The sequence below is a fragment of the Pristiophorus japonicus genome, chromosome 26 (genome assembly GCF_044704955.1).
Source record: "Pristiophorus japonicus isolate sPriJap1 chromosome 26, sPriJap1.hap1, whole genome shotgun sequence".
In the NCBI taxonomy this organism is placed as follows: Eukaryota; Metazoa; Chordata; class Chondrichthyes; family Pristiophoridae; genus Pristiophorus; species Pristiophorus japonicus.
The window spans coordinates 11,861,039-11,878,596 of NC_092002.1; the positions used below are offsets into that span (position 1 = coordinate 11,861,039).

Genomic DNA, 17,558 nt, shown 5'->3' on the forward strand with positions numbered 1-17,558 from the left:
AGTCCAGAAGGCTGTAAAGGGCCCAATCGAAAGATGAGGTGCTGTTCCTCGAGCTTGCGTTGAAATGCGTTGGAACAGTGCAGGAGGCCGAGGACGGAGAGGTCAGAGTGCGAGTGGAGCGGAGAATTAAAGTGACAGGCCACCGGAAGCTCGGGGTCACACTTATGGACTGAACGGAGGTGTTCCGCAAAGCGGTCACCCAATCTACGCTTGGTCTCCCCAGTGTAGAGGAGACCGCACGGTGAGCAGGTTCGGGCATTTATCTGGTGCCTTCAACGTAGTAAAAGACCCCAAGGCGCTTTTCAGATTTGATGAGCAGTGTGCAAAATCATGACGGTATTTTGATACATCAGGAGACACTGTTTCCACTGGCGGGACGGTCGGTAACCAGAGGGCACAGATTGTCAAAAGTGAGGGGGAGGGAAGGAGAGGACGACAAACGGTTGTCGTCTCCTCCTTCCCCACACGTTGCTTGTACTGCCTCCGATCCATCAGTAACCCCAAGGCCCCAGTAGCCCCGAGCCTTCGATCAGGCAGCAGGCTGCCAGGACCAGTTCAAGCGGTAATTTGAGTGAAGAGTGCGGACGGCAGGGAGAGCAAGGGGCATCTTACGGGTGGATGAAATCCAGAAGTCACGACACTGTCACTATTCCTACCCAATAAACCTGTTAACAATCCGCACACAATGTCCCATCTATTGGGGTGGGGGGTTGTGGGGCTGGAGGGGATTACAGAGATAGGGAGGGGGCGAGTCCATGGAGGGATTTGTAAACAAGAATTTTGAAATTGAGGCGCTGCTTAACCGGGAGCCAGTGTAGGTCAGCGAGCACAGGGTGTGATGGGTGAGCGGGACTTGGTGCGAGTTAGGACATGGCCGAGTTTTGGACCACCTCTAGTTTACGTAGGGTAGGCCAGCCAGGAGTGCATTGGAGTAGTCAAGTCTAGAGGTAACAAAGGCACAGGTGAGGGCTTCAGCAGATGAGCTGAGGCAGGGGTGGAGACGGGCGATGTCACGGAGATGGAAATAGGTGGTCTTAGTTATGCTGTGAAGCACGGTGGGCCATTTTACTATGACTGGATCGACGAGGCTTGTATTCAGTGGAGTTTAGAAGGATGAGAGGGGATCTCATAGAAACATATAAAATTCTGACGGAATTGCACAGGTTATATGCAGGAAGAATGTTCCTGATGTTGGGGAAGTCCAGAACCAGGGGTCACAGTCTAAGGATAAGGGGTAAGCCATTTAGGACCGAGATGAGGAAAAACTGGTGGTGCAGGCTCGAAGGGCCGAATAGCCTGCTCCTGAACTTATTTTCTATGTTAAAGGCGCTGCATAAATGCAAGTTGTTGTTGTATATGCCCGAGTCTAGATGGTGTCCATACCTGGCAGTTTTTCTGCGGGGAAGGTTTTAACCCATGGTTCTTTTCTTTTATCAGTGGATGGTGAAGTCAAAGGTCATCAGTGAAATGGAGGAGGCATGCTGGGACATGGTCAGTACCATGCAGGATGAAATCGTCTTGATGCTGGACTCCGACAACGACGGCATCCGCACGCACGCCATCAAGTTCATCGAGAGTCTGATTATCACGCTGTCGCCTCGGACCCCTGATTCGGATGTCCCCAAACGGCAGGAGAATGACATCAGCCTGGATCGCATTGTGAAGGATCAATCCTACATCAAAGCCAGTGGGTACCCTGCAGAACAGCTTGTGACTAACTGATAAGCCAAGGGTAATGGTAGCGCAGTGGTTATGTTACCGCTACAGGTTGAAACCTCCCTTATCCAGAACCACCCCTCGTCCTTAACCATTCCCGGCCACCGGGTGGCGCATGCGCAGAACCCCGACATGAACCAATTGAAGTCCTTCCTCGCTGGCCTGACCCCGCGATTCACCGCCCCCTCTTCTCCACACCCCCCCCCAATGATCTCTGTCGCACTCCCAACCCCAAGCCAGCCAGCCCCGATATCCCCTTGCTCAGTACCTGTACCATCGAATTTAACGTGACCACCCCTCATCCGGAAACATCCCTGATCCGGAACAGACCAGGTCCCGAGGATTACGGATAAGGGAGCTTCGTTCAACCTGTACCAGTAATCCAGAGGCCTGGACAAATCCAGAGACACGCGTTCAAATCCCACCGCGGCAGCTGGGGAATTTAAATTCAATTAAATTAAATTTGGAATAAAAAGCTAGTATCAGTAATAGTGACCGTGAAACTACCGGATTGTCCTAAAAACCCACCTGGTTCACTAACGTCCTTCAGGCAAGGAAATCTGCCGCCGCAACCTCGGTGTCATATTTGACCCTGAAATGAGCTTTCGACCACATATCCGCAGTGTAACTAAATCCGCCTATTTCCGCCTCCGTAACATCACCCGTCTCCGCCCCTTGCCTCAGCTCATCCGCTGCTGAAGCCCTCATCCATGCCTTTGTTACCTCCTAGACCAACGCACTCCTGGCTGGCCTCCCACATTCTACCCTACACAAACTGGAGGTGATCCAAAACTTGGCTGCCCCGTGTCCCAACTCGCACCGAGTCCCGCTCACCTATCACCCCCTGTGCTCGCTGACCTACATTGGCTCCTGGTTAAGCAACACCTCGATCTCAAAATTCTCGTCCTTATTTTCAAATCTCTCCATGGCCCTCGTCCCCTCCCTATCTCTCTCAACTCCTCCAGCCCCACAACCCCCCCCGAGATGTTTGCACTCCTCTAATTCTGCCCTTTTGAGCATCCCTGATTATAATCTCTCAACCATCGGTGGCCGTGTCTTCTGTTGCCAGGGCCCCAAGCTCTGGAACTCCCTGCCTAAACCTCTCCGCCTCTCTACCTCTCTCTCCTCCTTCAAGACACTCCTTAAAACCTACCTCTTTGACCAAGCTTTTGGTCACCTGTGCTAATTTCTACTTATGCGGCTCGGTGTCAAATTTTCATCGCGTCTTAGGACGTTCTTGTAGCATACGAGACCATTCGGCCCATCTTTGAACGAGCTGTCCAATTTGTCCCACTCCCCTGCTGTTTCCCCATAGCCCTGCAAATGTTTCCTTTACAGATATCCAATTCCTTTTTCAAAGTTACTGTTGAATTGGCTTCCACTAATCTTTCAGTCAGTGTATTCCAGATCACGACAACTCGCTGTGTAAAAAAAATAAAGTGTCTCCTCATTTTTCCCCCTCCTTTTAACTTAAATCTGAGCCCTCTGGTTACCGACACTCCTGCTGGTGGAAACAGTTTCCCCGATTTATTCTTATCAAAGCACCGTTCTTTCAGATTCCAGCATCCGCAGTATTTTGCGGTATTTATTTAATTCCCTTGTCAAAGTTATTATTGAATCGACTTCCACCAACCTTTCGGGGAGTGCATTCCAGGTCGTTACTCGCTGCGTTTATTTTTTTTTTAATTCTCCCAATCTACCCTCTGGTCCTTTTGCCAATTATCTTAAAACTGTGCCCTCTGCTTGCCGACCTGCCTGCTTGACTCCTGAGATGAAGGGGCTGGCTTATGAAGAAAGGTTGAGCAGGTTGGGCCTATACTCATTGGAGTTTAGAAGAATGAGAGGTGATCTTACTGAAACGTATAAGATTCTGAGGGGGGGCTCGACAAGGTAGATGCAGAGAGGATGTTTCCCCCCTCGTGGGGGAATCTAGAACTAGGTGGCATAGTTTCAGAATAAGGGGTCGCCCATTTAAAACTGAGATGAGGAAGAATTTATTTTCTTTGAGGGGCGTGAATCTTTGGAATTCTCTGTCCCAGAGAGGCTGGGTCATTGAATATATTGAAGGTGGAGATAGACAGATTTTGGAACGATAAGGGAGTCAAGGGTTATGTGGAGCGGTCAGAGAAGTGGAGTTGAGGCCAAGATCAAATTAGCCATGATATTGAATGGCGGAGCAGGCTCGAGGGGCCAAATGGCCGACTCCTGCTCCTATTTCTTATGCAAGAACATTCTGGTGTTTATCACCCTGGCCTTGGGTGCAGATAGAGTGCCAATTCCCAGTTTTTCTTTGGGAGTTGCTTGTGTGGAGGGCGAGGAGGGAGAAAGGACAAAGGAAGTGGAACGGCGATTACTGGCTGTCCTGGTACTTTGAACGCTGGACTTCAACGTTGCAAATTCATACTTTTACAGTTTGCAAACAAAAAATGTGTGAGTGCAGTGACAGGGCCCTTGGCTCTGGAGCTGGCTGCTGAGGCTGAGAATCTCGCTGATATTTTGTGACCTGTTCCTTTTCCAGGCACGCTTCAGGAAGAGGGCAAAACGGCACTGGATCAGCTCCTGAAGTTCATGGTCCACCCTGCCATCTCTAGTATCAACCTAACTGCCGCGCTGGGCTCCTTGGCAACCATCGCCAAGCAACGCCCCATGTACATGTCCGAGGTGATCCAGGCCTACGAGACCCTTCACGGTGAGGACATTGAAAGAAAGCAACGCGTGCATTTGTATAGCGCCTTTCGTGAGCTTAGGGCGTCCCAAACCGCTTCACGGCCAATGAAGTACTTTTGAAGCGTAGTTACTGCTGTAATGACGGAAACACGGCAGACGTCTTGCGCACAGCAAGCTCCCACAAACAGCAATGTGATAACGACGAGATAATCTGTTTTAGTGATAGTTGAGGGATAAATATTGGCCCCAGGACACCGGGGAAAACTCCCCTGCTCCTCTTCGAAATAGTGCCGTGGGACCTTTTGCGTCCACCCGAGAGAGCAGACGGGGCCTCGGTTTAAAAGGCCCCTTCCTAAAGACAGCACCTCCGACAATGCAGCGCTCCCTCAGCCTGCATTATGGGACTTGACCCCATGACCTTCTGGCTCCGAGGTGAGTGTGCTACCCACTGAGCCACAACTGACGGAGTTCGAAGTGCTCAACTTCCTTGTGTTTATTGGAATTCAGCAAGAACCCAGGCTTTAAAATGATGGAATTTCTATTGAAAATCGTCAGTGTGTGTTAATTTTGCTCGAGTGTCTGGTGTTGTGGCACTTCTCCCTGTATTTGCTCCAGCTCGTGAATCACTAGTTCAGGAATTTTTTTTTTTTTTTTAATAAATTCGTAGCCAATCGTTCCAATTCTTTGTCAAATCACAAACGCCAGAGGTCACCTTGCACATGCCAAGGATCACTCTGCGCCAATGCTCTTAGCCAAAAGGCCTAGAGCCACTGCACCGTTCCTGGAAGTACTGCAATACCAGATTCGTGCCATGGAGGTGGATGGGTCAGGTCCCCCACACACCTCCGTGGAGGTGGATGGGTCAAGCCACCCCACCCACCTCCTGTTTCCAAAAAAGCAAGCATATACCTTCCTGACCAGGGAGAAACCACCCGGAGGTCATGGTGGCTGGTCAGGTCAGTTATGCATGATCTTAGCCAAAAGGCCGAAATTTTGCTCCTCGACCGCCTGCCCTCGGCTGTGAGGTGGTGACTTCATCACCTCCATCTGATTGGCAGCCTCTTGGATTCACACACCTCCAAGATGAACATAAGCCGTCACAGAAAGCTTGTCTGGTGAGCTGCCTCCTCCTGGTTGTGAGCACGGTAGCACAGTGGTTATGTCAAACGAGCCAAAGGTGGGCAGCGGAAACGCTACAAGGACACCCTCAAAGCCTCCCTGATAAAGTGCAACATCCCCACTGACCCCTGGGAGTTCCTGGCCAAAGACCAGTCCGCCCTAAGTGGAGGAAGTGCATCTGGGAGGGCGCTGAGCACCTCGAGTCTCGTCGCCGAGAGCATGCAGAAATCAAGCGCAGGCAGCGGAAGGAGCGTGCGGCAAACCTGTCCCACCCTCCCTTTCCCTCAACCACTGTCTGTCCCACCTGTGACAGAGACTGTGTGGTTCCCGTATTGGACTGTTCAGCCACCTGAGAACTCGTGTTAAGAGTGGAAGCAAGTCTTCCTCGATTCCGAGGGACTGCCTATGATGATGATGAGTTTATCTCACTGGACCAGTAATCCAGAGGCCTGGGCTAATGATCCGGAGACCCGGGTTCAAATCCCACCACGGCAACCGGAGAATTTAAATTCAGTTAATTAAATAAATCTAGAGTTAAAAAGCGAGTGTCGGTAATGGTGGTGATCACCATGAAACTAGTGTCGTAAAATCCCATCTGGTTCAGTAATGTCCTTTTCGGGAAGGAAATCTGCTGCCCTTACCCGGTCTGGCCGATTGTGTGACTCTAGACCCACAGCAATGTGGTTGACTCTTAACTGCTCTCTCAAATGGCCCAGCGAGACACTTATTCAAGAAGGCGGCTCACCACCACCTTCTGGAGGGCAATTCGGGATGGGTAATAAATGCCGGACATGTCCACATCCCGTGAATGAATTTAAAGAGACAAAATCTGCTTGCGGTTTCCTTTGGTCCTCGAGAATTTACTCTGCTTATTTTAGTATTTTCTGCGAATTTGGACGCAACTGCCTCTATCCCTGCATCCCAATCATTGACACACACGGTGAATAGAGGCAGTTCCAGAATAGAACCCTGTGGGACGCCACTACCCACTTCCGACCACTCGCAAACTCCCCTTCATCCCGCACTCCGTTTCCTCCCTTTCCGCCCAGTTTCCAATCCAGTCGGCCAATGTCCGACAGGCAAGGAAATCTGCCGTGCTGAACCGGTCTGGCCGATTACCACCACCTTCTCAAGGGCCAATAGGGACGGGCAATAAATGCTGGCCTTGCCAGCGAATTAAATTTAAAAAAAAAAAAAAATGCTGGCCGTCTCCTCAGCCTGAGCGACCGTCGTGTTATTCGCGTCTTGTGATTAATTTTTTTTGTTGGTTGCAGCGAATCTGCCGCCGACGCTGGCCAAGTCGCAGGTCAGCAGCGTGCGCAAGAACCTGAAGCTGCATCTGCTGAGCGTGCTGAAGCACCCGTCCTCCTTTGAGTTCCACGCCCAGATCACCACGCTGCTCCTGGACCTCGGCACGCAGCAGCAGGAGATCGCTCGCAACATGCCCAGCCTGAAGGACGTACGGAAGCGACACCGTGAGGAGGTGGAGCAGGGCACGAAGAAAATCAAAATCGGTAACATAGAAACACAAAATAGGAGCAGTAGTCGGCCATTCGGCCCCTCGAGCCTGCAGCGCCATTCAATATGATCATGGCTGATCCTCTATCTCAACACCATATTCCCGCTTTCTCCCCATACCCCTTGATGCCTTTTGTGTCTAGAAATCTATCTCTCTCCCTCTTCAGTGACTTGGCCTCCACAGCCTTCTGTGGTCGAGAATTCCACAGGTTCACCACCCTCTGAGTGAAAACATTTCTCCTCATCTCGGTCCTAAATTTCCTACCCCGTATCCTGAGACTGTGACCCCTTGTTCTAGACTTCCCAGCCAGGGGAAAACATCCTTCCCACATCCAGTCTGTCCAACTCAGAATTTCAATGAGATCCCCTCTCATTCTTCTAAACTCTAGTGAATACAGACCCAATCTCTCCTCATACGACAGTCCTGCCATCCCAGGAATCAGTCTGGTGAACCTTTGCTGCATTCCCTCTATGGCAAGTATATCCTTTCTTGGGTAAGGAGATCAAAACTGCACACACTACTCCAGGTGCGGTCTCACCAAGGCCCTGTATAACTGTAGTAAGACATCCTTGCTCCTGTACTCAAATCCTCTTGCAATGAAGGCCAACATACCATTTTCCTTCCTAACTGCTTGTATGTTTGCTTTCAATGACTGCTGTGTGTGGGGGGTGGGGGGGTGGGTAGCAGGTTGAGAACAGAATACCTCCGACCGACACCCCTCAGCAGTATCTCGGGGAGTGGGAGACGGTGTGCTCCAGCGAACCCGCGCAGCCGGCTTGCCGCCATTTCGGTGTAAAACCTGAGCATGCGAGGCATCTCGAATGGCCTGCGCAGCCCCTTAAAGACTTGCATTTATATAGCGCCTTTCACCACCATTAGATGCCTCAAAGCACTTTACAGCCAATTAAGTAATTTTGGAGTGTAGTCACTGTTGTAATGTGGAAAACACTGCAGCCAATTTGCGCACAGCAAGCTCCCACAGACTGCAATGATCGGATAATCTGTTTGTTATGTTAATTGGGGGATAAATATTGGCCCCAGGACACCCCTGCTCCTCTTCGAAATAGTGCTGCGGGATCTTTCAAGTCCGTCTGAGAGGGCAAACGGGGCCTCGGTTTAACGTCTCATCCGAAAGACGGCACCTCCGACAGTGCGGCACTCACTCAGCACTGCACTGGGAGTGTCGGCCTGGATTTTTTGTGCTCGAGTCCCTGGAGTGGGACATGAACCCACGACCTGCTGACTCAGAGGTGGGAGTGCTGCCCACTGAGCCACAGCTGCACTCTCAAAAGGGGCCACGCTGGGCTAAAAGATATTACGGGGCACATGGGTGGGAAACCAGTTTGAATCAGTGGTGCAGGCTGATTAATATCGCAACATTGTTGGAAATCATAATTGACTTCCAGCTTAAAAATTCCAAAATCCCATACTCCTTCGAGGTTTGGCTGCAGTTATTTTTTCTTCTCACCTTTCCAACCGCACACCTCCCAAACCCGCGACCTCTACCCCCTAGAAGGACAAGGACAAGGGCAGCAGGCGCATGGGAACACCACCACCTCCACATTCCCCTCCCAGTTACACACCATCCTGACTTGGAAATATATCGGCCGTTCCTTCATCGTCGCTGGGTCACAATCCTGGAACTCCCTCCCTAACAGCACTGTGGGAGCACCTTCACCACACGGACTGCAGCGGTTCAAGAAGGCGGCTCACCACCACCTTCTCAAGGGGCAATTAGGGATGGGCAATAAATGCCGGCCTTGCCAGCGATGCCCACATCTTAGGAACGAATAATGAAACAAAAACCAAGATCTGAGATCACATTTGCTGTTTTGGGTTTCTGAAGGAGACCTTCTCCCCCCTCACCCACCTCGCCCCCGCCGCCTCTGCCCCCCAGGCTTTCTTAGTCAAGCAGTGCCACTCGCTCTGATCACGTGTCGCGAGGATGGCGTGGGGTGGCGGCGCCAGGAGGGGGAAAGAGAAGGAATGGGCTCGACCAGCTGGGAGCGCTGGTTTGTAAAGTGAGCGAGAGATGTGGGACTGTGAGAGGAGCTGGGCCCAGCGGCTGAGAATAATCTGCAAGAATCGAATCCGTGCCGGTTTTATAAAGAAGAGCAGGCTTGAAATGATCTCCCTTGGAATGTGTCTACAAACCTCCGAAGGTCCGTGGAACCCAGTTAAACACTGCCCTATATCTCTCATCATGAAACCCAGTATTCCATTCGTTTTCGATGGCCTTATCCACTTGAGGTGCCATTTTGGGACATAGTCTCAGAGTAAAGGGCCGCCCATTTAGAACTGAGATGAGGAAAAAGACTTGCATTTATATAGTGCCTTTATATAGTCCCAAAGCACTTCACAGCCAGTGAAGTACTTTTGAAGTGCAGCCACTGTTGTAGGAAACAGCAGCAGCCAATTTGCGCGGAGCAAGTTCCCACAAACAGCAATGAGATAATGACAATGTAGATGAATATTGACAACCTGAGAGAGCAGACGGGGCCTTGGTTTAACGTCTCCTCCGAAAGACGGCACTTCCAACAGCGCAGCGCTCCCTCCAGTATTGCGCTGGAGTGTCAGCCTGAATTTTGTGCTCGGGTCTCTGGAGCGGGACTTAAACCCACCACCTCCTGACTCGGATGCGAGAGTGCGGCCCACTGAGCTACAGCTGACACTGTAATGGGTGTTGCCATTCTGTGTGCGGATGTTGAGTGCCGTGTGTATTGACTGGTGTTTGTTACCGGACAGAGCCACTCGGCGACGACGATGAAGACAAGGATCTGGAACAAGCAGCAGCTTCCGCTCCGAAGCCATCTTCGTCCCAGAGCACGCAGTCCGCCATTGATGTCACGGCACAGTTTTTAATGCCGCTGCTCTCGCCAGAGAACGTGGCGAATCTGGTGAGTATAGGCTTAACCAGGCTGCCTGGACTGAAGCTGTGTTCATCCATCATCATCATAGCCAGTCCCTTGGAATCGAGGAAGAATTGCTTCCGCTCTAAAAATTAGTCCTTAGGTGGCTGAACAGTCCAATATGAGAGCCACAGTCCCTGTCACAGGTGGGACAGATAGTCGTTGAGGGTAAGGGAGGGTGGGACTGGTTTGCCACATGCTCTTTCCGCTGCCTGCGCATGCTCTCAGTGATGAGACTCGAGGTGCTCAGCGCCCTCCCGGATGCACTTCCTCCACTTCGGGCGGACTGGTCTTTGGCCAGGGACTCCCTGGTGTCGATGGGGATGTTGCACTTTATCAGGGAGGCTTTGAGAGTGTCCTTGTAACGTTTCCTCTGCTCACCTTTGGCTTGTTTGCTGTGAAGGAGTTCAGAGTAGAGCGCTTGCTAGGGTGCTGGTTGTTACATAAATAAGAACACAAGAAATAGGAGCAGGAGTCGGCCATTCAATAAGATCATGGCTGATCTGATCATGGACTCAGCTCCACTTCCCCGCCCGTTCCCCGTACCCCTTTACTCCCTTATCGCTCAAAAATCTGTCTATCTCCACCTCAAATATATTCAATGACCCAGCCTCCACAGCTCTCTGGGGCAGAGAATTCCACAGATTCACGACCCTCTGAGAGAAGAAATTCCTCCTTATCATTTTAAATGGACGACCCCTTATTCTGAAACTATGCTCCCTAGTTCTCCACCAGGGGAAACATCCTCTCTGCATTTCCCTTGTCGAGTCCCCTCAGTTGTTGGGTCCCATGGAGCCTTGCCTCAGCTAACATAGTGTCAAAGGGAAAACCTTCCCTGTTTCCTTAAGGGGAAATCCTTGTTGAAAATGATGCCCTGTATTTATTGCTGTACTTTTTGTGAGTCATTTTAAGCAATAGGAGCAGGAGTCAGCCATTCGGCCCCTCGAGCCTGTTCCACCATTCAGTAAGATCATGGCTGATCTTCTACCTCAACTCCCCCTTCCTGTACTGTGCCCATATCCCTTGGTTCCCTTAGTATCCAAACATCTATCGATCTCAGCCAACTTGTTAGATATATTCAAAAGGGAGTTAGATGTGGCCCTTACGGCTAAAGGGATCAAGGGGTATGGAGAGAAAGCAGGAATGGGGTACTGAAGTTGCATGATCAGCCATGATCATATTGAATGGTGGTGCAGGCTTGAAGGGCCGAATGGCCTGCTCCTGCACCTATTTTCTATGTTTCAATGTACTCAATGACTGAGCATCCACAGCCCTCTGGGGTAGAAATTTCCAAAGATTCACAACCCTTTGAGTGAAGAAATTTCTCCTCATCTCAGTCCTAAATGGCCGACCCCTTATTCTGAGACTGTGACCCCTGGTTCTAGACTCCCCAGCCAGGGGGAAACATCCTCCCTGCATCTACCCTGTCAAACCCCTTAAGAATTGCAGATGGAATGCAGTCAGTACATACATTTTTGGTTTAAAAAAAAAAAATTGTACTATGAGGTGGATGATATGGAAAAGCAGAGGGATTTGGGGGCTTTGGGTTCATAACAGAGTAAAACATAAGAACATAACATAAGACATAGGAGCAGGAGTTGGCCATTTAGCCCCTCGAGCTTTCTCCGCCATTCAATAAGATCATGGCTAATCTGATCATGGACTCAACTCGATTTCCCTGCCTGCTCCCCATAACCCTTGACTCCCTTATTGCTCAAAAATCTGTCTGTCTCCACCTTAAATATATTCAATTACCCAGCCTCCACAGCTCTCTGGGGCAGAGAATTCCGCAGATTTACGACCCTCTGAGAGAAGAAATTCCTCCTCATTCAGTTCTAAATGGGCGGCCCCTTATTCTGAGACTATGTCCCAAAACGGCACCTCAAGTGGATAAAGCCATAGAAAACGAATGGAATACTGGGTTTCATGATGAGCGATATAGGGCAGTGTTTAACTGGGTTCCACGGACCTTCGGAGGTTTGTAGATACATTCCAAGGGAGGTCATTTCAAGGCTGCTCCTCCTTATAAAACCGGCACGGATTCGATTCTTGCAGATTATTCTCAGCCGCTGGGCCCAGCTCCTCACACAGTCCCACAGCTCTCGCTCACTTTACAAACCAGCGCTCCCAGCTGGTCGAGCCCATTCCTTCTCTTTCCCCCTCCCTGACGCCGCCACCCCACGCCATCCTCGCAACACGTGATCAGAGCGTCTGCGGGGGAGGGGGGCCCTTGAAACCACGTGCCCGAGCGTGTTCGCGCAAACGCCCGCGGCCCAACGGCCATTTTAATCAGCTGCGCGGCGCCCGTTCAAAATTCCGCCCGTGCACCAAGTCTCCCGTTCAAAAGCCGCGTCAGTGGCCTGCGCGGGAATTCCAGACCGGGAGCGTTGACGGCCGACGGTACTGCTGGCCGTGTGCAGTGTGGGGCCCCCGCGGCGAGCTCACTCCCTGTGTCTTGTTACAGGTGCTAATCAGCATGGTCTACCTCCCAGACGTGATGCCTGCCTCCTTCCAGGCAACCTACACGCCCGTGGAGTCGGCCGGGACGGATGCTCAGATCAAACACTTGGCCCGCCTCATGGCCACGCAGATGACATCGGCAGGTCTCGGACCAGGTAACAACAACTTGTATTTATCTAGCGCCTTTAACGTCCCAAGACGCTTCACAGGAGTGTTTTAAGACAAAGCAAATAAATTTGACCGTCCAGCCGCATAAGAAGAAATTGGGGCAGATGACCAAAAGCTTGATCAAAGAGCGAGGTTTGAAGGAGCGTCTTAAAGGAGGATAGAGAGGGAGTTCCAGGCAGCTGAAGGCACGGCCACCAATGGTTGAGCAGTTATAATCAGGGATGCTCAAGAGGGCAGAACTTGAGAAACGTGGACACTTCGGTGAGTTGGGGGGGCAGGTTGTGGGGATGGAGGAGATAGGGAGGGGGAGAGGCCTTGGAGAAATTTGAAAATGAAGGATGAGAATTTTGACGTCGAGCTGTTGCTTAACCGGAAACCAATGTGGGTCAGCGAGCACAGGGCTGCCTATGATGCTGATGGGCGAACGGGACTTGGTGCGAGTTAGGACCATGGGCAGCTGAGTTTTGGATCACCTCGAAATAGTGCCACCGGGATCTTTTGCCTCCACTGAGAGGGCAGACGGGGCCTCAGTTTGACGGCACCTCCGGCAGCGCAGCACTCCTTCGGAGTGTCGGACTGGATTTCGTGCTCGAGTCTCCGGCGGGTACAAACTGCCAGACTTTTGTGGCAGCAAACGCATGGTAAGACTTATCTTTTATAAGGACAGGTTTTTAGCCTGTAAGATTTACGAGTTGACCCTACACTTTGAGTTCAAACTTGAGACAGAACAACACAGACACAGGATGTTTCTTCAACCACCCCAAACCAAGGGTTATCTTTACTTGGGATAATCAAAAGAAATACGAGCAATTTACGATTGCATTAATTTCTTAATTATTAGCTTGCACCAACCTATCCTGTTAAATCCCTTATAACGGTTAAAATTGCCTATTCCCCAAGTGATTAATAGAAAGCAAAGACACTCACACAGGCACTCATTCCAGCCGTGATCAGCAATCCGAGATTAACTCCCCGATTCCCTGAGTAACTGACCAGGTTACCAATTCTCTCGATTGCAGCAATGGACGAGAGACTTCGCATTGTAATTATACTTAGAAAATCGGCTATCGGTCTACTGCGTGCGTGTTCCAAACTATCAAAAAAAAGGTCTGCCGTTTGTTGCACTTTTAATGTTCTGTTCCAGTTCAATGTAACGTGTGTGAGCTCGGTTGGTTCTCTGATCAATCCGTGGGGCAGTTACTTAGGCCGGGTTTGTTCTCTTACAGTCTTATCAATCCCTGGGACAGTTAACGTCACTTGTCTGCATTTCTCAAAGTTCAACGAAAGGGTCCCTTGGCCTGCAAGGTATACTGGGTTATAAGAATTTAGTCAATTTGTAGGTTCGGCCATCGTAGAAGCGGAAAATAGTGTATTCTCTCAGCGCTGATCGGATGCAACTGGTGGGTGGGGGGGGGGGGGGGGTGAAGGGCAGCCTTTTGGGGGCAGTTGTTCTCATCGGCCGCTTGCTTTACCCCCAGGACTCGACCAGATGAAGCTCCAGTCAGACGAGGACCTGAAACAGGGGAGGGACGTTAAACCCGAAGGACTCACAAAGCGACGCTACTCCACGATGCGGCATGGCCAGGCGATCTCCGTCGTCGGGGCTCCGGCTCCTTTTGCACAGCTCACGAAGGAAGAGGAGATGCAAGCGAAGCGCCGGCCAGACTCCATTTTGCTGTCCAATCAGGCACGGTAAGTGGTCAGTGCGTCCACTTTGGGAAGTGGACGCTATCGGGGAGTGTTCCTGTACCAGGTTCCCCGCCTATTGGTTACTCTCTTTTTTTTTTTTTTTTGTTATTCATTCATGGGATTGGACATCACCGGCATTTATTGCCCATCCCGAATTGCCCTTTGAGAAGGTGGTGGTGAGCCGCTGCAGTCCGTGTGGTGAAGGTGCTCCCACGGTGCTGTTAGGGAGGGAGTTCCAGGATTTTGACCCAGCGACGATGAAGGAACGGCCGATATATTTCCAAGTCGGGATGGTGTGTGACTGGGAGGGGAACGTGGAGGTGGTGGTGTTCCCATGCGCCTGCTGCCCTTGTCCTTCTAGAGGGTAGAGGTCGCGGGTTTGGGAGGTGCTGCCGAAGAAGCCTTGGCGAGTTGCTGCAGTGCATCTTGTAGACGGTGCACACTGCAGCCACGGTGCGCCGGTGGTGGAGGGAGAGTGAATGTTGAAGGTGGGGGATGGGATGCCGATATTCGGGTGTGCTCCACAGCCAGGCTCAACAACAACTTGCATTTATATAGCACCTTTTGCCATAGTGCAATGTCCCAAGGTGCTTCACAGGAGTGTTTTCAGACAGTTTGACAATGAGTCATGTAGAAATAATGGAGAGAAATTGCAAAGTGCCGCAGTACAGCGGGACCTGGGGGTACTTGTTCATGAAACACAAAAGGATAGTATGCAGGTACAGCAAGTGATCAGGAAGGCCAATGGTACCTTGGCCTTTATTGCAAAGGAGATGGAGTATAAAAGCAGGGAAGTCTTGCTACAATTGTACAGGGTATCGGTGAGGTCACACCTGGAGTTCTGCGTACAATTTTGGTTTCCATCTTTACGAAAGGATATACTTGCTTTGGAGGCAGTTCAGAGAAGGTTCACTCGGTTGATTCCGGTGATGAGGGGTTTGACTTATGAGGACAGGTTGAGGAGGTTGGGCCTCTATCATTGGAATTCAGAAGACTGAGAGGTGATCTTATCGAAACGTATAAGATTATGAGGGGGCTTGACAAGGTGGATGCAGAGAGGATGTTTCCACTGACAGGGGAGACTAGAACTAGGGGACATCGTCTCAGAATAAGGGGCCGCCCATTTAAAACTGAGAAGAAAAGGAATTTCTTAGGGTTGTAAATCTGGAATTCGCTGCCTCAGAGAGCTGTGGAAGCTGGGGCATTGAATAAATTTAAGACAGAGATAGACAGTTTCTTAACCGATAAGGGAATAAGGGGTTATGGGGAGCGGAAGTGGACCTGAGTCCATGATCGGATCAGCCATGATTGTATTAAATGGCGGAGGAGGCTCGAGGGGCCGTATGGCCTACTCCTGCTCCTATTTCTTATATTGGGACAAGTGGTGAAAGCTTGGTCAAAGATGTAGGTTTTAAGGAGCGCCTTTGATGAGAAAGATGCGGAGAGGTTTAGGGAGGGAATTCCAGAGCTCGAGGCCCAGGCAGCTGAGTGAACGGCTGCCAATGGTAGTGTAGGAAATCGGGGGTGCGCAAGAGGCCAGAATTGGAGGAGCTCAAAGATCTTTGAGGATTGTAGGATTGGAAGAGGTACAGAGATCAGGAAGAACGAGGCCATGGAGGGCTCCTGTGTATTGGTTACACTGTCGGGCTGTGTTCTTTCCTCAGTTACTAGTCGTGGGGCGTTGAGGCCATTTGCCACCCTGGCCAAAGTTCAGCTAACTCAACATTGGTCTGTGACCTTCTTTCCTGAAATAAAACCAGAAAATGCTGGAAATACTCAGCGGGTCGACAGCATCTGTGGAGAGAGAGAGAGAGAGAGAGAGTTAACGTTTCGGGTCTGTGACCCGTTGTCAGAACTGGAGAAGTGCGAGATGTAACAGATTCTTCAGGAAGTGCAGGGGCAGGGCAAGGGGGAGGGGAGGAAAGAACAAAAGGGAAGGTCTGTGACAGGGTGGAAGGCAGGAGAGATTTGAGAGACAAAAGGGAGGATGGGCCCAATTGAGAAGAAACAAAAGATGAGTCTAGATAGGGTGTGAATGGCAGAATCATCACTAGCTGCCGTGGAAAAGAGGGAAAAAAGTGGCGGAGGGGTGTTTTTAAAAAAAAAAGGAGGAATGGGGGGGAAAAATATGGGCAGAGGTTCAGGTCTGAAATTGTTGAACTCTATGTTGAGTTCAGAAGGCTGTAAAGTGCCCAATCGAAAGATGAGGTGCTCTCCCTCGAGCTTGCGTTGAGCTTCATTGGAACAGTGCAGGAGGCCGAGGACGGAGAGGTCAGAGTGCGAGTGGAGCGGGCTGTTAAAGTGACAGGCCACCGGAAGCTCGGGGTCACGCTTGCGGACTGAACAGAGGTGTCCTGAGAGCGACGCCAACGTTACTCTGAAACCCGCTGAAGCATTCTGTAACCGCCGGGCGCACCACCGGATGTTTAACCAGTACCCGGGTGCAGGCAGATTTGCGTAAACATAACAACATAAGAAATAGGAGCAGGAGTAGGCCATACGGCCCCTTGAGCCTGCTCCGCCATTTAATACAATCATGGTTGATCCGATCAGGGACTCGGGTCCACTTCCCTGCCCGCTCCCCATAACCCCTTAATCCCTTATCGGTTCAGAAACTGTCGATCTGTGTCTTAAATCTATTCAATGACCCAGTTTCCACAGCTCTCTGAGGCAGCGAATTCCACAGATTTACAACCCTCTGAGAGAAGAAATTCCTCCTCATCTCAGCTTTAAATGGGCGGCCCCTTATTCTAAGATTATGCCCTCTAGTTCTAGTCTCCCCCATCAGTGGAAACATCCTCTCTGCATCCACCTTGTCGAGCCCCCTCATAATTGTATAGGTTTCGATAAGATCACCTCTCATTTAGATCCCTTCCGCCAGCTGATTGGTTACGTGTCGTTTTTCAGGCCGCTGGGGCAGAGCGGACGGAAGAAGGTTTTCCGCCTGGGCGATGTGGTGCAGCAGCTGCCCGCGGACAAGATCGACAAGCTGAAGATCGGAGCTGTGCAGCGCATCCTCAACTCTGAGAAGGCGGTGGTGCGAGGTGGGGCTGGGCCGGTAAGGGGGATTACTTTTAACCGGCTGTGGCCCCCCCAACTCCTCTCCGTACGGAGACATGACATAAGAAACAGGAGCGGGAATAGGCCGTACAGCCCCTCGAGCCTGCTCCGCCATTCATAGAAACATAGAAAATAGGAGCAGTAGTAGGCCATTCGACCCTTCGAGTCTGCACCGCCATTCAATCTGATCATGGCTGACCCTCTATCTCAACACCATATTCCCGCTTTTCCCCCATACCCCTTGATGTCTT

At 50.9% G+C, this 17,558-nt stretch overlaps 1 protein-coding gene across 1 annotated transcript in view; it reads left to right on the forward strand.

The window, feature by feature from the left end:
- sympk (symplekin) overlaps nucleotides 1–17,558 on the forward strand; it is a 55,348-nt gene that overhangs the window by 4,714 nt on the left and 33,076 nt on the right. Inside the window, exons 6-12 of the mRNA XM_070867807.1 lie at nucleotides 1,438–1,687; nucleotides 4,235–4,405; nucleotides 6,777–7,016; nucleotides 9,767–9,918; nucleotides 12,395–12,545; nucleotides 14,037–14,250; nucleotides 17,155–17,305. Of these exons, the coding sequence (XP_070723908.1) occupies nucleotides 1,438–1,687; nucleotides 4,235–4,405; nucleotides 6,777–7,016; nucleotides 9,767–9,918; nucleotides 12,395–12,545; nucleotides 14,037–14,250; nucleotides 17,155–17,305 (1,329 nt within the window). The remainder of the gene's footprint in view (nucleotides 1–1,437; nucleotides 1,688–4,234; nucleotides 4,406–6,776; nucleotides 7,017–9,766; nucleotides 9,919–12,394; nucleotides 12,546–14,036; nucleotides 14,251–17,154; nucleotides 17,306–17,558) is intronic.